This window comes from Carlito syrichta, unplaced genomic scaffold, assembly GCF_000164805.1.
Source record: "Carlito syrichta isolate Samal-C Ts95f unplaced genomic scaffold, Tarsius_syrichta-2.0.1 Scaffold90604, whole genome shotgun sequence".
Taxonomy (NCBI): domain Eukaryota; kingdom Metazoa; phylum Chordata; class Mammalia; order Primates; family Tarsiidae; genus Carlito; species Carlito syrichta.
The window spans coordinates 82,908-106,493 of record NW_007034700.1 but is presented as its reverse complement, the minus strand read 5'-3'; the positions used below and the strand labels follow the sequence as shown (position 1 = coordinate 106,493).

Below are 23,586 nucleotides of genomic sequence, written 5' to 3'. Positions count from 1 at the left end.
TTGGAGGTAAGGAGTAGGAGAAACTACTGCTCATTCCATGACCTTTACTGTCTTCTATTAGCTAATAGTGAGTGCTTACTAGGTGTAAAGTTAGGTTGAGAGCTTCAGCTGCATTACTGTATTGAGTCCTCCCAAGAACTGTATGATATAGACATCATAATAATAGTAACAAAAATACATAATAATTTCCATTATTTAAGTACCGCTATGAGCTAGGCACTGTGCTAAGAAATTTTTTAAAAAGTCACAAATCCTCTTAACAACCAAGTATTATTATCTATATTTAACAGATGAAGAAACAGAGCCAGAGAGGTTGAATAATTTGTCCAAAGTTACATATCCAGTACATATCGGAGTGTGGCTCAAATCCCAGCACTTTGGGAGGCCGCAGTGTGAGAATTGCTTGAGCCCAGGAGTTCAAGACCAGCCTAGGCAACGTAGTGAGACCTTGTCTCTACAAAAATAAAAAATACAAAAGTAAAATACAAAAACACAAAAATTAGCTGGACATGGTGGCACATGCCCGTAGTCCCAGCCCAGCTACTCAGGAGACTGAGGCAGAAGGTTTGCCTGAACTCAGAAGGCTGAGGTTGCAGGGAGCTGTGACTGTTCCACTGTACTCCAGTCTGGGCGACAGAGTGAGACCTCGACTTAAAAGAAAAAAATCTGTATCTGTCTGATGACTTCAAAGCCTATGAGCTTTCATTGCATCATACTGTCCTGACAAACATTCCAAAACATTGGTGAGAGGAGAGAAAACTAGGCGCGATGGAATGAAATTAGGTAAAAGAGAATTATCTACATTAAAATAAATCCCTCCTTACTGTGATACGTTAATCTAAGACCTTTTTCTGGTGCGGAGCTGAAGGCACCAAAGCACTGCCAAATGCTTTTCTTTAGTTAACTTTAGTGTAGACCGCATGTGAGATTATTCTGGGGTGGAGGGTGCAGGAAGATTATTTTGCCTCATCAAAACTGCCATCACTTTTCTTTTGTCTGTGCACTTATCTTCTTGATTTTTGTTTACCTTTCTCTTTAACTGCACACTCTGGCCTAGGGAGAGAAGGTGACCTCTCCACCACTTTAGTCCACTGCGGGAATCTTTATTTGTTGCCGAAATCTTGTAGATGTCAGAGAATACTCAGGAAAGATGCCTCTCTGAAACCAGTTTGGAAAATGACATTGTTCTCCTGGGCTTACAGAAAAAAATAACAATACTTACCACTTGAAGAAGGGCTAGATATCCTGCTCCAACATTGTCAAAGTTGATCTTCACATTCTTCCATCTGATGTCTGTATTGTTCCCCTCCATGAGCTTTTCACACTCTGTTTTATTGTTGACATCTTCAATTTCAAATCGGATTTCAGAGGACTCATTAAAACAGTAGTGGTACTTTCCCGCAAACAGGTTAACTCCCATGATGCTGAAAATCAGCCAGAAGATGAGACACACCAGCAGCACATTCATGATGGAGGGGATGGCGCCCACCAAGGCATTCACCACCACCTGCATTGGAAGGGGAGGTTGCTGAGTGTTGGGAGCAAAGGGGCAAGCACACGCTTTTGATTTCCAGGAGGGGAATGATACTAGGGCTTGGTCTGTTATGGAAGCATTATGCTCCATTTGGAATTAAACTGGACAGGTCGACAAGTAGGAATAAAATTTGAAGTCATTTTAAGGAATTTTAGTAAGTTAAATCTATATTTCGACTAACACAAATTTTTCTGCCCAAGTTGACCTAGATCTTCTCTGCTTATGATCAACCTGGGGCTGAAAAATTTATTTCTTAGTCCAGTCTCCCTCAATTCATAAAATATACCTCCATGGGAAAACTGAACTTCAGTTTATTTAGTCACCAGTTGCCTTTCAACAGACATTCCCCCTCTGAAAAACAAGATAAGACTGTTCAAAATCACAGAGAACTACCCCTAGGGGTTAGCAGAGAATCAGTCAACAGTACATAACGTCTCTTTTATGACTATGCAAGGCCAGTTATCTTATTTCAGGCAATAGCTGAGCATGCAGATTGTGCAGGCTCAAGAAAAAAAGCTATATTCCCTCTACCAAACAGAATAAAATAAAATCTGAACAGATGTGCTTTTCACTCAAGATTCATCATTCTTCTCCAGCCTTTTTTTCTGACTTTGTAAGCTTTTAAATCAGAGAGTCGCTCCCTGCTTGGCTAATGCTGATGTCTCTCTGCTCAATCCAGGGCTTGACTCCATTCATCACAATGTATTAGAAATAGGAATGACTTAAATCTTAAGAGAGTTTTGGGTTAGATCATCACTGCCCTTGAGACTCATATTGTTAAAAGTCACTGACTACAATAAGCTCAGGAATTAAAAAAAGGCAAAGGAAAAAAACCCTTAGGAATAGAAGTTTCTGGGTTGTTTTTCACTTTGATTTTGCTTAACACTGTAACACTATTACAGTTGTGAAACTACTGTAGTTATGAAACTGCTGCAGCAGTTTTCACTAGAGGAGTTTAACGTGCTCACAAAATAATATTTTGGGTGGCGGGACAGAAGACAAGGTTGGTCTCCATTTCTGCCCCAATTCTCACTTGTTCTTGTCTTAAGCAGGACTGCTAAGGTCCGGAAAGGTTGCTCTAATACAGGAAGAGTGTTTCTTCCTTTTTCTAATATCCTAGGAGGACTAATGTAGTTAAAATATTTAAGACACTAGATAAAAATGAAGACTGTCTTCTCCTAATGTTTTGTCAGAGGAAATGACAAGTATTACTACGTCCGGTGTCAGTTTTTCAGTGCAGGTAAAAGACACGATGGGCTGCCACCAAGCACAGCACAGAAAGGGTGAAAAGCTCGTGCTGTACAAAGAATGCCAGGGGTAGCTCTAGGCTCTAACTTGAGTCATGGGTTTAGGTTTTCCTCATCTTCTGTTTTTGCTTAGATGGTATGTCACTCATCAGAGCATGTGGCTGAGAAAAACTACCTATTCTGTCTTATATAAAAAAGGCAACGCTTTTCTGCTAAGGAGTTACTCTTCCTTTTAGATTAAAATATTCATTTTGTGTTTCTCCAATTCATACATGAAGGCCTTTAGATTGAGAGGCAGTTATTTCTTAATTCTTAGACCAAGAAATCTCTTCTAGATCTGATAGCTCTGTCATTAATATCAAATGTTTAGCACTTTGTTAACCGTTTATTGCCTTGAGTTGGGAAAGTCAGAATATCTGAAATCTGGAAAATCCCCAATGTTATTTTCAAGAATGATATTCATATTTGTTTCTTTATGTTATCATGTTTGTCAGATACTCTGACTCGAATTTACCTCCGCACTCTACAGTTACTAATCCTTTGGTTGGAGCACTGAAAAGCAATGAAATGTGCAGAAGAACAGGTAAAAGGAGGATGATTAACAAATGGAATCAATTTTCAAACACTAAGGGAATAGATTATGTGAAAGTTCAAAAGCCCGCGTTTATGTATCAACATTATGCAGCAGAGCTTAGGTGAGAGATCATGACCTTCTATCAGACCATTACAAATGCGTGATAGGGAAGTATGTCCCAAAGGACTTGGAACCTAGAAATGCTGCTTTTAAATATCAATTCAGAACCTACTTCCTCCAGGAACTCTTCTGACTATACAGACAATGATCTTAAACTTCTACTCAAACACAGTTTAATCTGTCCTACCTAGGGTCTATGTGTTACAGTTAAATGTGGGATATTTACTGTACAGAAGAAACATTAGTTAACTGGCTAGGTGGTCTCTTTGAACTTTTATACTCATATATCTGTTCAAAGGAATCAATATACAAAAGTATTTACTGAGCCTTGTTCTTTAAAACAACACAAAAATCCTGTAAGTTCTGAAGTAATTTGTAAGATGCAAATGTATGTTCATTTATTAATCTTAACCAAATAACTTTTTACCTTAGTTTTATGAAAAAAACAAAAAAAGTCAGCAAAATTTACTAATATTCTTCCTTGCTGTGAATATTAGTTGACAAATTGTAATATATTACTCAGACATTGTTTAACCCTGTTCCATAAAGAATTGTCATTATGCTGTTTGTTATTCTCAGTAACTACAGGGCAAAAAACCATGCATCTTACTTTGAACTCTCTCATTAAAGATATATTTATTATACATGATAGTTCAAATTTCCATTGACGGCTAATCAATAAGTAGGATCCCCTCTCTAATACTTTCTAGTCATTCTAGATTGCCTTTAACTATGATGAAATTCATTACTGTTAAAAACTAGATGTAGAAATATTACTCAAAGCTAGATCCTAGCAATCTATAAAAAGTTACTTTTTTCGATGGAAGTTTATACTTAGAGACTGATACAAATCCCACTTAATTGATGAGAAAATTCCAACAGATATTAATTTTTGCAGTATTTTTGTCTTCTCTGTAACACCTAGGACATTATTGTGCTCATTAAATACTAGAAAATCTGTCAACTAACTTTTAACATCTGGCAGAGGGAACATGGCTTTAATGGACAACTATGTACTGACAATCAACAAAAATGCATGCATGTTTCATAGCATTCCTATTATACGCCCTCAACAATTGAATAGCACAGCAAGATCTTTAACTGAAGACTACTATGGAGGAGAGAAAAGCAAAGAACGGCATTAAGTATTCCTTTGCCAATAGCACAAGTGATTCAATTTTCTGGGCTTTGGTTTGAGGAAGTAGAGGAGTCTGAAGTCAGTGTCCCAGGACAGGCTTGGGTCATATGCTCCTTCTCAAGTAAAGGTCCAAGCCTATATTTGGCGCAGCACAGTGACAGTTGAGCCTATCTGCATGGATGGTGTTCAGTTCATGAAGATTTCTTATTTAAAAATTTCTAAGAGTAAGCTCTCAAATGTTGAAGAACCCAAACCAAAGAACAAAAAACATATGCCCCTACAGAAAAGCAAAACATAAATACCTAATTCTGTTCATTACTGGGGACCTTATTATAAGCTCAGTCAAATCCTACCTTTTCTGTGGAGGTTACTCTTCCACAGAAGGGCTGGGACCCCACAGATCAGGAATGGATCCATGGGTCCTCTCCACCTACCCAACCAGCCAGGTCAGTACTGTCTGTTAGTGACTGAAGTCAAGTAAATGAGGTGGCACTTCTTTACCAAAGTTTCCCTTAATGAACATTGTTTTAAATTCCAGCTTTGGGTTTAAACAAGTTCTTGCCCATATTATCTTATTTTTTAAAAACTTGGTATAAGCCAGGCTCGGTGGCTCAGTCTGTAATCCCGCGCCTCTGGGAGGCTGAGGTGAGTGGATTGCCTGAGCCCGAGTGTTCGAGACCCGTCTGGACAGCGAGACCTCATCTCTACAATAAGTCAAAAAATCAGCCGGGTGTGGTAGCACATGCCTGTAGTTCCAGCTACTCGGAAGGCTGAGGCGGAAGGATCGCCGGAGCCCAGCAGGTCGAGGCTGCGGTGGCCGGGAGTGGCTACTGCACTCCAGTCTGGGCAACAGAGTGAGACTCCAACTCAAAAAAAAAAAAAAAGAAAAAAAGAAAAAAAAAAAAACTTGGTGTAGAAGCTTTCCAAATAAAACTTTCTTGTTCTGACCATTCATTCTGGGTCTCTGGATTCCTAAACTACTTGAAAGTTGACAAGTACAAGTTTTGGGGGTATGGAAACAGAGCATCCAGGAAGGCAGAAAAAGAAGGAGCGACTGCTGGGAGAGGTGTGGCTACCAAAGGGGCTCCCGTGTCCACGCTATTCAAATAGTTGCCTCGTGAGCAAACTGGCATCAGCTGGTAAGTGGGGACTACCTCTGTCTGCCACGGGACAGGACTGACAGTGAGGGCACCTAGATGGAGGAAGTCAGTAGCGAGCGACAGATGGGCATCTGCTGGGGGCTTCCTTCAGGTGCTAACAGTCTCCTTTTAGGAGCTCCAGGCTCACTGCTAGGGTGTGGAGGGTCACAGGCTTCCAGGCTCAGGCACAGTACTGCAAGCATTGTCTTTGGTGGCTTCTTCTGGTTGCATCTTGCCCTCAGCTTTTCAGTCGCTGAAGTGGACTATCAGCTCCATAACAAAACTAGTAAGATTTATTTAAAAATCTAACCCCTGCTAAAAAGTGTGCAAAGGTGGGGGGAGAGGAGGGAAGAATACTCCATCACATCTGCAACCACACCACGGTCACGTAAACCAGCGAGTCTCGTGCAATATACTCTCTCTTCCTCAATTTACCCTGAGCATAACAAAGACCTTATTGCACACATTCTAAAACTTCTCTTATCTGCAGGAGAAAGACTTAAAATCTCAAGTCTTTAAAAAATAAAATAAAATAAATTAAGTTCATACTGCTGTGGAACTTCTTTTCCTGCAGATGGTTTCAGAAGGATTGCAGAAAGCTTACATTTAGTACATCAAACTGTGACTGTGCTACAGAAGAAACACAAGTTTCTTGCAAAAAGCATTTGAATACACTTAAATAATAAAATAAAATTCCCAGGCTCCAATTAACTTTTCCTCTTTCTGTACAAGTGGGGATGGCTTCATGGAATGAATAAAGCAGCATTGTCCCAGTGTCTAGTTTCTCCAATCAGTCTTGCTTCATGTTGACTATTGCAACAGTTTAACTTTTATTCCTACGTTCTGACATGTGCACATTGAGAAACTTAGCCTCTGGTTTGCTCTCCTGCACGTACTCAACATCTGAATCGAAATGAGTTTTCTTGGTCTCGTTAAGTATAACAGACCTCTCTGATTACCACAGAACAACTATTAACACCAAAGCCAGTTGCCTGCTTGATTTTAGGAAATTGACTTTTTAGGGTGTGTGTGTGTGTGTGCACATGCATGCACGCACACACACAATTATTTAAATCAAAAGAGACAAGAAAATGGCATCAAAAGAGGGTGCCTTATTTCTAAGTTGACAGGGTGACACCACCTTGTACTGTTTGGATTTGGGTGGAGTATCGCCAAAGCAGGAATAGGAGGTCCTGAGGCATTTCAGAACTAGCTGATATTCAGTCGTCTAGCATCATACCTGGCTGCAATTTTTACAGTGTGAGGATAGGGGGACTGTATCGCATGGGCAGAGGGGTGGGGGGTGAGGAGGAAAGCTTTGCTGTCAGACAAAGGCTGCCAGTCCTTACAGGACTGGGCTGAGAACAACAAGGTGCAATAAGAGGAATCAGAATAGAAAGAAAAGCATTTGTTCTCCCAGGACCATGCCAAATTCTCCTCCATCCCCAATTCCAGGCCTGCCATCAAGTCTTCAAGCCCCTTTTCAGCCACTTTCTCAGTGACTCAAGGCCAGAGTCCCCACCTGGCTGATTTCCTACACAGCACTATCCCTGCCTGCAGCCTGTGCTTTTCGTGGGTCTGTGGGTTACAATTCCCCTTCTTTGCACCTGGTGATTCTCCCTATTGAATCAACAGCCCAGAAAGCCGCCCCAAGTGCTACAGGTAAGCCAGGCCAAATGAGAATAGCCAATGTTGACATGTTCTGCAATGGCATGTTGTTGGGGGTAGGGCCAATATTAATGTGATGAGGCAGCTTGATGCAACTCCCCTTCGCACGGGGCAGGTGCAGGGGAGAGAGTGGAGGATCAAATCAGCAGCTGCATCACAGAGTTCGTGTTGGAATGATCTTCCCACCATGTGATCAGTTCTAGCATGCTTAAACAGTTTCCACTGGCATGCAGAAGGATCAGCTGCTCTTAGTATCTTACCCTCATCCCTTCAAATCGTGATAAGGCTCTTAAGGGTCTCAAAGCTCTTAGGGTCCTAAGGGACTTTATGGCACCTAGTTCCGAGTAGCCCAGGGCATTAGCTATAAGGCTGACTAAAGAGACCTACACGGAAACAGAAGAGAAGAACAAAAACAAAAAAAGAAACAAAAAAAAAAAAAAAAAAAAAAAAAAGAAAACAGAGGTTCCAGAGTGTTAGAATAAAGCCCCTACCACTGATTACACAGACTGGGCCCCCCAGGTAGAGGAAGTGGGTAACACCAGCTGCCTACTTCAACTTGAATCAAACGACCTGGAAGGAAAGGTGGTTGAGAGGCAGAAGAAAAAACACAAAGGGAGAAAACTCGAGAGAAGGTGGAAGAACATACATACAAGTTGGAAGAGGGGAGAGGCTGACGGGAGAGGGAGAGAGAGTGAGGAAGTTCCCCTGGATGGAGAGGAGCCTGAACAGACGACAAGAGCCTTACCCTCGCCCTTTACAGTCTCTGCAGGTCCCAGAAGTTCCCATTAAATTAAGCCAGACAAATTAATGGTACCTATGGAAAAGAATACAGATAAATACACATACTCCACACAAGCTGCCCCCTCCTCAGCTCATTCACCATTGGATTTCCAACAGGGACAAGCTCTCTCACGCCTGGTTGACAAAAAACCATGTTTGAAAATTTGATGAGTCACTGCATGTCAACAACAATTGAAACAGTCAATAAGTCCCACAGCTGACTCTGCAGTTCCCAAGAATTCTGGCTCCATGAGAACTCACTTATGCAATTTTTCTCATACTTTTTTTTTTTTTGAGTTGGAGTCTCACTCTGTCACCCAGTGGCAGCTACCGGCCACTGCAGCCTTGACTTGCTGGGCTCCGGTCATCCTTCTGCCTCAGCCTTCCGAGTAGCCGGAATTACAGGCATGTGCTAACCACACCCGGCTGATTTTTTTGATTTATTGTAGAGATGAGGTCTCGCCAAGTTGCCCAGGCGGGTCTCGAACCCGCGGGCTCAGGCAATCCACTCACCTCAGCCTCCCAGCACGGGATTATAGGCTGAGCCATCAAGCCCGGCTCATACTTTTAACTATAATAATCCTTCTATCTTTTAACTATACCTATGACTTCTTCCTGGCCATAAGAACTTGGGTGGGTCTGGAAAACTTGAATCCATACTTTTCCTTATAATTTTCATTCATTCCTTCCAAAACACCCAAAATGAACTGGTCGCTGGTCTGTCATTTCCAGGACAATCTTCTATAACTCTCATCATGAGAACAATAGCTGAAAGAATTCTTGTAAAAAAAATTTTTTTTTTCATTTTTATGGATGAGGAAACTGACACCCATATATAAGAATCTGTCCAGTGTCCCACTGGGAGTTCTGGAGTCAGGATTAAAGACCCACACTGGTGGACTCCCGGGCCAGTGCTCTTTCTCTTACAGAAAGCTCACATCCTCAACAGGCAGGTTATATGACAATATTCCAACAGGATCATCAGTGTCTGAACAATCCAGAGCTGATTAAATTGCCACACTGAGGAGAAGAAGCCCGCAGATCTCCAGGCCTAGGCACATGGTCAAACACTTTCCGGCTCTTCCAGGGCAAACTTACCTTGCTGTATTGGCGCTCTCAGAACTAAGTTACCACATCATCCTTCACATGATTCTAACTACATCTAGGACTGCCTGGGCCTAACCCGAGACAGACACAGAGCTTTTCAGGAAAGACTAGACCTAAAAACACCTTTAGCTGATCAAATTCTGCAATGCTTGAGCTCTGGGCTTCCTAGAGTAGCCTTTTATATTACGCTGCAAATTCTAGGATAGGTCAAGATATTCCCATCAACAGCTCTTAACGCTCCCTCTACTGGGAAGGGGTAGCTGTAGATGAGCTTAGCTTAAGCTGATATTTAATCTACAACTCAGTTTCATTTGCTGCTTTTTATCTCTATCCTGGGCTTTAATTCTTTGCACATACACTTAAAAAAATTTTTTTAAATGAAAACATTTATCATTAAGCAGCAGCTCTGGCAGAGGATAGTAGAAGTGGAAGGTCACGGACTTAGCAAGGGTTAGGAATGTTCAGGTTTAAAGGTTTCAGTTTTAAAAAGGGATGTGGCCAGGCTCGGTGGCTCAGCCTGTAATCCTGCGCCTTGGGAGGCTGAGGTGAGTGGATGGCCTGAGCCCACGGTTCGAGACCCACCTGGGCAACTTGGTAAGACCTCATCTCTACAAAAAAAAAAAAAAATTAGCCAGGTGTGGTAGCACGCGCCTGTAGTTCCAGCTACTTGGAAGGTTGAGGCGGAAGGATTGCCGGAGCCCAACAGGTCGAGGCTGCGGTAGCCGGGAGCGGCCACTGCACTCCAGTCTGGGCAACAGAGTGAGACTCCAACTCAAAAAAAATAAAAATAAAAAGGGATGTCAACCTTGATGTATGCAGGTACTCATAATCCATCAGCGTAGGTATTGTCTCTGGAGCCCTAGGCAGTATCTGAAGCAAATCTGGAAGTAAACGCTGCCCTATTAGGCTACCTTAATGTTCTTGGAAGGGCAGATGGCCCAGAGTTCAAGCTTTGCCTAAAACAAGGGCTTCAAAAGTCTTATCTAGAACATAGTACTAATCAATCCCTTTCTCTCCGATCTTCCATCACTATCAGTAAGAACTTACACAGAGGTGTGTTTTTCCTACTATCACCAAATGCAGCCAACTCTTGACCCCAGATAATCTAAAACTGCCAGATCATTAGTGAGGCCTCAATAGGGACATCTGAAGGTAAGCTATCCCATGTCAACCAATCCCTGAGTTCCAAAGTCCCCTGGGTCAGTTTCATTCTGTGAAACTTTGCCAGGTAAAGATTGCAAGAAACTAAGCTTTGAGTGGCTACAGGCCCCATATAATGCAAGAAGACGCCAGCTCTTCAGGGTAGGTGACTTATCTGATAACAGATAGGCTGACAGTCGGAGAATGGAGAAGGTACAAAGGCCAATGTAGAGGCTGGCTCTAAATGTTTCTGAGAGATAATCTGCTGCTCAGTTGATTAAACTGGCCAAGGTCTCTCAATACAGGATCAATAAAGGTCTTATCTGGGTTATTCCCTTAGCAGTTGAAGGCTCTTTTATAATCCTCTGAGTCCCCATGTTAAGCCCTCACCAGAGATAATCCTAACATTGCTTAAAGTATACTTTAAGGAAAGACTCAAACCTAAGGAAAAAAAGGAATTGAGGAGATGTCAAAATTCCGGGCATCTATGGCTGTAGGCATGAGGGAAAAAAAGGGAGAGACACTAGGGGACTTTTTCAAAATGATGTGAACACTTTCAAGTGGAAAGTGTTTTCAGCAGTCTGAATTCAGGATGAGGCGAGTGGGCTCTGAGAGTTCACATGCCTGGAACTGACAGACCAGTCAGCTTTCGTGTACCATGGGACACATTTCCCTGGGGAAGAGATGACACATTTCTTTTATAGGACACTATCTCCAGCACAGCCAAGGGCCTGAACAAAAAACAAAAAAATGTTCCTGTGTGATAACCTGCATAATTTGTAAATAAAGATAATTAACAACTGGAGTTGTCTGGATTATCCTACAACTCTGAAAAGTACTCTTGGCAGCTTAAAGGGAAACAAGGAAGAATGAAAATCCATTAGGGAGACAAACATGGTGATGAGTAACATACTCACACATCAAATCACCAGTGCATGGTAGTAAATTAGAACCTAACCTGCTGGATGCTCTAAAATGCCAAAGGAACCGGATATTTTGCTCAAGTGGACAGTTCCAGCTAGTTTAGGTGCTAGTTCAAGCCTTATTCTCCACCCACAACTCAAAAGCAGCAGCCAGTGGAATCACTGTGATGGACTGGGACTCTCCCCATTTAGCACAAGCCTGGAATAAGGCCACAGTTGTCCTGGAAGCTAGTGTAAGGGTCCCAGGGCCTGGGACCCTTGCTGCCTACCCTCCTGTGACTCCTTATGGCTCCTGGGACAATTCTACAAAGAGAATGGCATTCAACTGATAGAGGTGTTCATAGGAGCCAATGTTAGGTACCACAGCAATGTATAATCTAGCAATCCCTAAAAGCTGAAGGGATTTATAGATTGTTGTCAACTGGTTACATGCCTGTCTTATGCTTTTTACCCCTTTCCACCTAGTACAAAAAGTCATAAACAGGCTTGCCAGGCCAGGCGCAGTGACACACACCTATAATACTAGCACTTTGAAAGGTGGCAGTGGGAGGACTGTTTGAACTTAGGAGTTTGAGACCACCCTTGTCTCTACAAAAAAATACAAAAAACTAGCCAGGTGTGGTGGTGTGTGCCTGCAGTGGAAGGATCACCTGAGCCCAGGAGTTTGGGGTTGCAATGAGCCGTGAGTGTGTCACTGCACTCCAGCTTGGACAACAGGGACTCCAACTCATAAAAACAAAAAAATGCTTACTAAATAAATGGTAATGTGTAGGACTGTTAATGCCTTTAGCAGCTTATTAGGGTACCAGAGGCATGTGGGATACCTGATTAATATTTTCAAATTTTGATTTATATTGGGGTAGTTCGCCTCTGAGAGGAGTGAGTGTTGAGGTCAGGGTAGATGGGAGAGGGAAAGGTCATGGTGGGGAAGCTTTGTTCCAAGTCACAGCTTTCCAGGCAGCTGGGAGCGTGGTTGTGAATGCGCACATCTGAGTTCAGGTGCTGCACATCTGCCTCCAGGTAGTCCTGAGGAGTTACTGTGAAACGAAGACTCCATGGCACTTCCCCTTCCTCTAGAAAGAAGGCTGGCCCAGTCTTGCTTCCATTTTCTGGGTCTGATCCTAAGCCCACTCCTGAAGTCTTGGAGTGCCAGCTCTGTCTGTGGGAGGGACTGGTCCTTCTACCACAAGGGTGTACCAACAGCTGCTGGAGGGAATGTGACATCTCTTGTGGGAGGGTCTCGAGCCGGTCTCCTGTGAGGAGGCTGCACCTATCGATTCACCTTAAGGGCACAGTGACAGCTCTGGGAAGGAGTCACTAACCATGGAAGATGCAGACAATGTACAGGAAAGGCATCCATTTATATAGCAGAAATCATTACCGGTGCAGAGTATGGGCTCCTGTTATCTGAGAGAGACTGCCATGCTGTGCTCTCTGGATCCAGGGGCACTCCACAGGCTGTTCGTTCCCACACAGTCACTGAAACCTGTATTCTAAATGGACCACTCAGCCTCCCCCATGCCATGCTGTTGGCACTTCCCAGTCCTCAGCAGGAAGTGGGTTCTCCACTGCCCTGATGTTATTCCCATTCACCCTTTCTTTAAAATGCTGCTTTCGCTGAAAGAAAAAAACTTTAGTTATTATACAGAATAAGAGAACAGTCATCACTGTTAGTAAACCTAACAAAGAACAAGTGCTGATGGAAGAGAAAGAGTTCCAGATGATGAAGCTTTCAACCTGAAAAGTAACATGGGCGCTCATGGCCAACAAACCTTGGAAATAGTCTTGGAACCTGGAGGGAAAAAGGATGATCACTGCAGAAATGGCAATATGTGGAAAGGCAGGCTTTGTTGGGGGTGTGGTCGCCCTCCCCTCTCCCTGATAAACTGACTTGTTTAGATGAGTCTGGTGTCAAGACTTTGAGCTAGGTGAAATTCTCATGGGAATGGCCAGCAGGGGAGTTCACAGAGAGCCCATTACTGCCTCCCTCCCAACAGCCTCCATACCTCGGCTCTCACCCCTTCTCCTGGCAGCAGAAAGAGGACCCCACAGGTACAGAGGTGTGCAGAGCTGGCTTGGGGCAAGAACCTTCTGGCCTCCAGACTAACTACAAGGGGCTTTGAGACCAATGGTTCCACTTCCTACTCCTAATCTCTGAGTCTAAATTGGGCCAAACCCATCAGAATAGAGTTGGCTGGCAGGTCCCTGGAGCGAATGCAGGGACTTCAGAGTTCCCCATCCCCAAATGAAGACCTGAGTGCTATGAAAGAGGCTTCACCCAAACCTATAGTCACATCTTATTTTACAACCTGGGGCCCAGCAGCTACAGCCATTAGAAGAAGAGAGACCTCTGTCTGTTTTTCTGCTACAAGGGGTGAGAAATAGAAAGCAGGACACGTACAGCTACAATGAGGAAGTCCAGCCAGCACCAGGCGTTGGTGAAGAACTTGACGAAGCCATAGGCTGTCCACTTGAGCAGCATTTCCAGGATGAAGATATAGGTGAAGACCTTGTCGGCGTATTCCAGGATGGTACGAATGGTCTTTCTCTGCTCAATATAGATGTCCTCGAAGGCCTGAAAGAGAGGCAGCAGCTGCCTATTATAGAGTATGGAGGTAGACAGGCAAGACTGGGAGCCCTGCCCTCTGCAGGCAGCCCTCCCCCACAGGGCTGGCCTGTCACCAGCATCCTGTCTCCTTCCCTTTTCTCTCCCCCCATGACACAGGACTTTCAATTTAAAAAGGTTTTATATATTCAGAGTTGTGCCTTCATCACTATAATCAATTTCAGAGAATTTTCATTACCTCTAAAAAAAACCCCCACACTCCCAAGTCCTCTCATCCCTCTAGTCCTAGAAAACTGCCAATCTATTTTCTATTTCTAGAGGTTTTCCTTTTTATGGCTTAGTAATATTCCAGTTATAGATATTCCACATTTTGTTTATCTTTCACTAGTTGATGGACATTTGTGTTGCTTCTATTTGTTGTCTATTGTGAATAGTGCTGCTGTGAACATCTGTGTATACATTTTTAGGTGGACATTTTTCATTTCTCCAGGGTATATACCCAGGAATAGAACTGGTGGATGACATGGTAACTCTGTGTTTCATTTTTTGAGGAACTTCCAAACTGTTTTCCAAAGTGGTTGCACCATTTCACATTCCCAACAACTGCATAAGAGTGTTCCAATTTCTCCACATCCTCACCAATGCTACATACAAAAGACAGGGCAAAATCTTTCTCTTTCCAGCCCCTTGACACCACAGATATGGGTGGAGAGTCACAGGGGTGGGGGACACTCAGGTGAGGAAAATCTTAGTACTCCTTTCTTTCTCTGGAATCCACGAATGAGGTACTTCCCTGATACGAGGGCATGAGTAGTCCCATCTACAGTGGTGGACTACACCATACTAAGAGGAGGGAGTTCCCCAAGCAGGGGGAGAGTGTGCAGGTGACAGGAAAGTTCTCTGTGATGCAATGGGAGACCCCTGCTCCAAAAAGTTCCAGAAGGAAGAACAGAACTGGGCTGTCTGCAGCCTCATCTTCCAAGATGGAGGCACACGGCTATCAGGTGCTCCAGTCTCACCTGTGGGCAGTGGGGACAGAGGTCACGGGTTTCACAGTCCTTCTCAGGGTCTGAGGACAAATAAATCCCCTTTTTGCATCAATAAAGCAACAGCTTTCATGTCAGGTCTCCCATTCATTCCATGCACTGGAAATATATTCTATAACCCAAGGCTGTGAGATGCCCAAGACTGGTCTTATGTCACAGGGGGCTCTAATCCCCTCCTTCTGATGTCTCATCATAACCGTGTTCTGCTCTTCTCTTGGATGCTGTAGTTGTAACTTCCCATTGCTATTCTTAAATCTCAGGCCTACTACCCCACAGGACCTTAGTGCACTGAACCAAGTATCCCCTGGCTGTTCAACTATGACAAATAAAAATTGTCAAAGGTGAGCAGTAAAGACAGTCCAATACCTGTGTCTCCCTGCTGCTTTACTCTTTTTTGTAGAGATGGCAAAGAATCAAATGATGAGGCATGCCCTCTCTCTGTTATTTTAGGTTTTTGTTTACTAGACTTGAAGAATAACAGTGACACCGATAATAAAACACCTTTCTCTGATCACTCGCCTTTGTCTGATCCAATTCCTGGTCTTTGTCTGATCCTCCCTTTTTTCAAGTACAGAGACAATGCTGTCATCTTGGGTGCCTCTGCAGAGCCTCAAGAAGCACTGTATGAATGCTTTTGATACAACAAATGACCCAGGGGCAGGCAGGACAGTCTGGCTCCACTTCCCGCAGATTAGTGGCTACCAAGCCATCCTTTTTGCCTCCTACTTTATCCTGACACCTCCTGCATAAGTATTCCCCTCACTTCCCATGATCCTCTTTGTGAAAGCTATCATTTTCATCCTTGAGCTTGTCTTTAATACATACTACTGGCTGGGCTTGGTGGCTCAGCCTGTAATCCCAGCACTCTGAGAGGCTGAGGCAAGTAAATCGCCTGAGCCTGCAGGTTCAAGACCAGCCCGGGCAACTTGGTGAGACCTCATCTCTACAATAAATCAAAAATTAGCTGGCCATGGTAGCACGTGCCTGTAGTTCCAACTACTTGGAAGGCTGAGGCGGAAGGATCGCTGGCACCCAACAGGTTGAAGCTGGGGTGGCTGTGAGCGTGCCACTGCATTCCAGCCTGGGCAATGAAGTGAGATTTCAACTCAAAAAAAATAAAAGAAAAGAAAACATGTTGCTGCTGCTCTCAGCCTCTCTTATTCTCCCAACTCACAAGTCAGTGAAACTTCCCAAGTCATTGTTGCAATTGAACTTGGAATTTCTCTTCTATTATTATTATTATTTTTGCTTCCAGATTAGGCTTTGATTCTATACCTATATAAATGTGCCTTTAAGGACATTTCAAAATTCTACATCCTTCATCTTTTCCTTAATGAAAAGAAGAAAGCTGGGCTTGGTGGCTCAGCCTGTAATCCCGTGCTTTGGGAGGCTGAGGGGAGTGGATTGCCTGAGCCCGCGGGTTCGAGACCCGCCTGGACAACTTGGTGAGACCTTATCTCTACAATAAATAAAAAAAAATCAGCCGGATGTGGTAGCGCGTGCCTGTAGTTCCAGCTACTTGGAAGGTTGAGGTGGAGGAATCACTGGAGCCCAGCAGGTCGAGGCTGCAGTGGCCAGGAGCGGCCACTGCACTCCAGTCTGGGTGACAGAGTGAGACTCCAACTCAAAAAAAAAAAAAAAAGAAAAGAAGGAAAATGTATACTGCCTCTAGTTCCTGCTGTCTTCAAATCTACTCAACTGGCAAAGACTCCCTCACACCAGACTCTGTCCAGGTGTCCTCAGTTATAATCCAGCTAAAAATGAAAGCAAATGTCCAGATAATTAGTCCTGGCAGGGGAGGAGCCTGTGTGTTCAGTGCCCTGTATGCCTCACTGATCACTGATTAATGATAAGCACTTAGGACAGCGTGAATATAAATAACCTTTGCACCAGAGATCTGATTAGATCTGTTTAGATCTCTCTAAACATGTGCTACGGCCAAGGGTTCTCCAAACGCAGCAGCCATGAAAGGACAGCGAGTGTAGGACACCACCTCCTCCTGTCTTGGGCAACCGAAAAGCAATGAACAAGAGACTCTGGGTGTTAGATAAGGGAGGGAATTTCACTTTGGGAGGCTGCTTAGCATGGGGTAAACCAGGCAGTGGGGACACACAGGAATTTGTGTGCTCATTCTGAGGCCAAGAGGGTCTCAGGCTTGAGAGGGAGAGTGCTAAGTCTAAAGGTCAGGAAGTGAACAAGTGTGGATTGAATTCCAAAGGCTCAAAATACCAGCCCAAAACACTTTAACAGATCATTATCCTTGGGTCCACAGCCAATCTGTTTTCAGAGAAACTGGGCTTGGGCCCCAACCAGCCTTTTCCCACTGGCTTCTCTAAACCCTTTCCCCAGCCAGCCGCTCATAAACACTCTCCCCGGGCCTCACCAGGGCGCCACTGCTGAGCAGAATCATGAAGATGATGAAGGTCTCAAACCAATTGTGCTCCACGATGAGGAAGCAGGTTTTCCGTAGGATCCACCAAGACTTGCCTAGCCCTTCCTCAATGTTGACCTGGCAGCACTTGAACCGCTGGACACAACCTGGCACCAGCGGGAGAGGCAGGTCAGACTGGAAACGTGTCCCACCCAGACCTGCCCTCTCCTCCATCTCCCAGGCCCCGCCAGGGCTGCCCCACCACACAGCCGGGGTACAGTGGCTGAATCAGAGCGTGTGATTCAGAAATGGAGAGGGTGGCAGGGCTGAGGTTATGCTGCAAGGCTAACAGGGCCAGGCCCTCTGGAGTCAGGAAGAGGTCCTACAAAGAAGCAGTGAGAGGGAGGAGAAAGGGCAGTCAGGAGGCAGGCACAGCCATGACACAGTGGGTCTCTCTAGTGGAAGTTTCTGGGCTGATGCCAAGAGAAAATGGACAGCGAGAAGTTTGAGAACAGAAACTTGTCATAGATCAGAATCAAATAGAGAAAACAACATAACTTCCTTCAAAATGGTGGGGTGGGTAGGCTGGGCCCAGTGGCTGATGCCTGTAACTCCTGCACTTTGGGAGGCTGAGGCAGGAGGGCTGCTTGAACCCAGCAGTTTGAGACCAGTCTGGGCAATATAGCGAGATATCACCCTTACAAAAAATTAGTTGGGTGTGTTGGTACGCCTGTAGTCCCAGGTACTCAGGAGACTGAGGTGGAAGGATCATCTGAGCCTAGGAGGCTAAAGCTGTGATGAGCCGTGATCGTGCCACTGCACTCCAGCCTGGGCGACAGAGTTAGACTCCCAACTCAAACGAGCAAACAAACAAACAAAAAAGGTAGGGTAAAGTTCCTGAAGATAGCCACTGAGCTATCCCCTCACCCAGCCACTAACCCTGGCAGAAATGTGTCTGTGTGCGGTGTGAGTGTCACATGCCCAATCCCTCCTTGCTGCCTTTCACCTTCTGTGAAGCAGGCATCTGGATCCAAGTATTCCTCAGGCTGCTCCACAGGGACTTCTTCTACTTCTGGCTTGATATCGATGGTGCTTCCCTCAGAGGAGCTGGTGTCATCCAGTTTCTAGATACACAGGAAAAGAGAGATCAAGCACATCTGCAGCAACATGCCTGCTCCACGCAGGACACTCTGCCTCTGGTGGGGATGACGCACCAACTCTAACTCCTCTCTACTATCCTTGTTACAACTCATGATGGGCTGACCCATAACCATAGGGCCTCACAACTTGTCAGGAATCAGTATGACCACAAAACCCAGAAGACAGTGACCCAAATGTGGCTACGGATTGATTTCAGGGCGATAGCTCAGATTAATGTCAGGGAAGTACTTGAGGGTTTATTCTAGCCTCTGATCCAGATGATCTGGAAGTGACAGAGCTAGGCCCATGGCTATCTGAGGAGTCATCTAGGAAAGGCCCAGAGGGATACTGAGGGTGGGATCAGTTGTCCAAGTGAATTGGCTACTCTAGAATCTACCAAGCCCACAGCGGAACCAATCCCCAGGGCTGACGGAGCCCTGTTTGCTCTCACATTGACCAAGACTGGTTTCTAGGCTGAGATCTTACATCTTTGCTGCCCTCAGGATCCGACTCGCTGCTAACGTCCTCTGTGTTGAGGTTCTCAAAGTCAGACTCGCCTACAGCAATAGGCACCCGCACAGTCAGGTTGGGATTGTTGATGAAGGACATGTGATCCTCGTCAATGATGTACTTCTCCACGCTGCTGCCAATGCCGCTGGTCGTGCCATTGCCATTCTTCTGGAAGTCGCCATTCCGGTGGATATCTGCACCAGTGTGGTTGGCAATGCAGTTGGCCTTCTTTTCATACAACTCATCTAGAGGCTTCACCTCATCAGCCTCGCGTTGCTTGAAGTGGGTCTGCATGAAGGCGTGCACTTTCAGTTTGGTCCAGGCTACGCCCTTCTTGATCCGGATGACTGAGATCTGGAGGTTGTTCATCTCCCCATCATCGTCTGTCGCTGCCAGGTTGTCTGCACTGAAGGAGCTCAGCAACAAGGCCAGAAACAGGTTCAGCACCTACGCCAGTAACATTGGAAAAAAGGAATCCATGTAGAATGGTATTAGGGAAAGTTGTCCATGAACTAGTGGTTGCAAACTGGAAGCCAACAGACTGTGACAGACTCAAAGAGGTTCTGTTGTGTTGTGCTTGGTCCACATAGTATTTTAAATGATCATGTCACCAGGTGGGAATTTTGTTTGGTTTTGGATGTAATACAAGGAGTTTAGCACCTCTTTACTTGGTTCTTTTATAGTTTTACATACATGTGCCAAAAAATATATTCTCTTATAATCAGAAAAAGCAAAGGCTGTTTTCATTTTGGAAGAAAGTTCCCCAAAAATAAAAACAAAAAGGTGGATATGCATTATTGGGGAGGGTCAAAAAGAGTGCACAATTGCCATATACTCATGAGCCAGTAGATACCTCAGAAGACCCATGTCAGAAGAAAGTTAAGCTCGGAGAGCCATACTTCCATACGAGTCAAGAAGGTAGAACTGAAATACACCTTCATGCCATCCTATTTTAAGAACAAATTTTCTTTGTTTTCTTAACATTTATAAAAATAAAATAGCTTTAGCAAGACAGTGATGGTGACTTTTGTGTTCTGTGGTATAGCCAGATGTTGTCATTGATACAAGCTTTATTTTTAATTTCCTATTTACTACATTGAACACTCACATTAATTAATTTATTTTTATTAAGACTTACTTTTGAGAAGTGGGAGAGGTGCTCACTTCTTGATTTACACTTGGTCCTTACTTTGTCATACTTCGGAAGAAGAGTAAGGCATACATTTTAGGTGGAGATAACAGTATGTGCAGAGTGAGAGGGTGGAAACAGTCAATGAACTATAGGTATTCGGGTTATCCGGACCATTTGTAGAATTAAAAAGGAACGTGGCTGGTAAAATGGGGTAAGTTGGAAAGGGCTTTCAAGGCCAGGCTGAAGGATCTGAACTTTATTTAATTAGATCCACCATCAGTTCTTCAATAAAGGAGTTACAGATGGTAGATATTTGAAAAAGTCATTCCTATAGCTACATACAGAGGGTGAGGGTAAAAGTTAGGAGGCTGTTGCATGCATGAGTTGATAAGGGGCTGGATTAGGCTATAGAAATCCCAAATCTGTGCATGCATAAGAATCTCAGGGGGTGGGAGGTGTGGATGTTTGTTAAAAATACGTATTTCCTTAGCCTACCCTGAAAAAGAGTCTGACTTGGTAGATTTGGTGTAAGGTCTGGGACCTGGCCATTTTTAATGCGTAAAACCTGGATAATTATGATGCAGGTGGTATTGAGATTACACTTTTATAAATACTAGATGAATTACAGAAATGTAAAGAAGGGGCATATCTTAGATACTACAAAGAAAGATTTATGTACAGAAATACCATGAAAAAAATGTGTGAAGAAAGATGTATTTAAGATACATCAGATATTTGCTGGGAGTGAAAAGAGACAGAAAAGACTCCCAAGTTACAGTTCCTAGGAACTAGATGGGCAGAGGGACTGAGCAGGGGAACCTGGAAAGTGTCATCAGGCGGTTGAAAGAACAGTTAATTTTTGTCATGTGCTCAGTTATCTGGAGACAGTCAGCCAGGGGGAGATGTCCTTGAGACAACTGAGAAGAGTAGAGTGGAGAAAGGGTGGTGAGGCCAGGGCTTGGAGACGCTGGTCACACCACATATCAGGAAGCAGCTATATTCTGAAAGAATGGAAAACTAGAGGGACTGGGATGAGGGAAAGGTGGCCAGGAATGGAGAACAGGAGGATTAAAGAAACATTACTGCAACTATTTTTGGAGGTCAAATAAAAGAACAGGGTAGCTGCAGCAGGTTCAGAGGCTGGTGAGTAGGAACCTCCTACTGACACACTTCTCTGTGGCAGAAACGGGATGAGAAATAATGTGGATGAGCTCCTAGGGGACTGTATCAACTTGCTTTCTTCCAGCTCTCCTTGCTCTATACTTGCCTGGGGCCTGATCTGAAGATTGCTGTTTCTCAAACTTTAGTGTACATGTGAATCACCTGGAGGTCTTGTTAAAAGTACAGATTCTTAGGCCAGGCATGGTGGCTCAGCCTGTAATCCCAGCATTTTGGGAGGCCGAGGCAAGAGGATTGCCTGAGCCTGGGAGTTTGAGACCAGCCTGGGCAACTTGGTGAGACCTCGTCTCTACAGCAAATCATAAAAATTAGCCGGGTGTGGTGGCACACATCTGTAGTTCCAGCTACTTGGAAGGCTGAGGCAGAAGGATCGCCTGAGCCCAGCAGGTTGAGGCTGCAGCGTGCCTCTGCACTCTAACAGAGTGTAGAGGCAACAAAGTTGGAGTTGAGACTCCAACTTAAAAAAAAAAATACAGATTCTGATTTCGCAGCTCAGTTGGCACCTGCATTTCTAACACGCTCTCAAGTGATCTTATTGCTGCTAGTCCTCAAATCACACTTTGAGAAACAAGGTGTTAAAATCTGTTGGTGATGCTTCTATACACAGAGGCAGAAGAGAGCAGGTAGACAGATCAGAGTAAAGCAAGAAAGTGATTTGCCATTTACACAAATTAAATAAAACCCTAAGATGGTTTAGATCAGTGCTTCTCAATAAGGGCAATTTTGCCCCCAGGGGACATTCAACAGTGTCTGGGGACATTTTTGGTTGTCACAATTTGGGGGATGCTACTGGCATCTATTGGTTAGAAGGCTGGGATGCTGCTAAATCCTATGATGCACAGGACAGTCCACAACAAAGAATTATCTAGCCTAAGATGTCAATGTGTCAAGGTTGAGAAATCCTGGTTTAGAAAAAGGAAGCTTTCTGCAGCAGAAAGACCAATGACTTTGAAGTCTAGGGTCCAATATAAGCTCTGATATTTACCAGCTATGTGACTTTGAAAAAGTCAATTTTGCTAAGTTGTTTTCTTAACTATGAAAAGGGTTGACGTGTTGGGGGAGGGGTGACATGACTAAGTAGGCACTTTGTAAGTACCAGTCTCCTCTCCTTCACTTGTACCCTAGGGTTCCTGGGCCAAGAAAGAATAAACATTAACAATCGTGGAAGGCAGTGGAGGACTAAGCAGATCAGGCTTCTGGGCTGAGGGCAGGAGGTTCAGGGCAAAGAACAAAAACATCTACAAATTAGTACTAACCACCAGGTTGCCAATGACCATGACCATCATAAAGACAATGAGGCACATGGCCTGGCCTGCCACCTCCATGCAGTCCCACATGGTCTCAATCCACTCCCCGCACAACACTCGAAAGACAATGAGGAAGGAATGGAAAAAGTCATGCATGTGCCAGCGAGGGAGTTCACAGTCCTGGTTGATCTTGCAGACACACTCTTTGTAGCTTTTTCCAAAGAGCTGCATCCCCACCACGGCAAAGATGAAGACAATAATGGCCAGCACCAGGGTCAGGTTGCCAAGGGCACCCACTGAATTTCCAATAATCTTGATCAGCATGTTCAGGGTGGGCCAGGATTTGGCCAATTTGAAGACTCGGAGCTAAGCGGAAAAAGAAAATCCAAATAAAAAACAAATGATACTCAATCCACTTTCTCATCACATGACTAAAATAAAAACAAATAAAAGTAGCAAAATCTGATTAAATTTATTGAGCACCTTTGGGAAATTCCCAGGACTTTCTAACAGTGTCTCAGGCTAAATGGAAAGAAACTGAGGCACAGATAAGGGAAAACTGATTAACTTCACAGTAAGTGAAAAATTTAGGCCTAGGAACCAAGAGTATTGCCTTAGTCCCTTGTATTAGACCAAGACAGTCTGCTTTTTAAAAACTCACATATGAATGTATCCCTTTCCTACAGATTTTTCCCTTGATTTCTCAAGGGATAAGTCAAGAAAACATGATTTGTAGGAAACCAAAGGATCAGAGTGACAAGGTCAGAGAAAAAAAATCATCTGTCTCCTTAAAAAAGCAAACATTAAAAAATTCTACATATGTCCCTTGCTTGCCAGTAAATAATCAATGGCTTACAAGAAACTCTGTGGTATGTTCAGAATAACTGGGTGGAAAAGGACAACTCCCAAACAGAGGTCGTTCCGCATACCTCGGTCATCTGAGAAAAGCCTGAACTGTTATTGATTCAGAAAACCGAACTTTTGTTTTCTGTCAATCATGAAATTTCTACATTCTGTAATAAATG

General features: G+C 44.1%; 1 protein-coding gene across 9 annotated transcripts in view; it reads right to left on the bottom strand.

The window, feature by feature from the left end:
• SCN8A (sodium voltage-gated channel alpha subunit 8) overlaps positions 1–23,586 on the bottom strand; it is a 115,508-nt gene that overhangs the window by 14,363 nt on the left and 77,559 nt on the right. For 7 of the 9 annotated variants that reach the window (XM_008058608.2, XM_008058600.2, XM_021712551.1 and 4 more), the window contains 7 exons: positions 22,571–22,927; positions 18,980–19,450; positions 18,360–18,477; positions 17,366–17,520; positions 13,772–13,945; positions 7,681–7,803; positions 1,223–1,507 (listed from right to left, as the gene is read on the bottom strand). In XM_008058608.2, the coding sequence (XP_008056799.1) occupies positions 1,223–1,507; positions 7,681–7,803; positions 13,772–13,945; positions 17,366–17,520; positions 18,360–18,477; positions 18,980–19,450; positions 22,571–22,927 (1,683 nt within the window). The remainder of the gene's footprint in view (positions 1–1,222; positions 1,508–7,680; positions 7,804–13,771; positions 13,946–17,365; positions 17,521–18,359; positions 18,478–18,979; positions 19,451–22,570; positions 22,928–23,586) is intronic. The other 2 variants (XM_008058614.2, XM_008058619.2) reach the window with 1 other exon arrangement.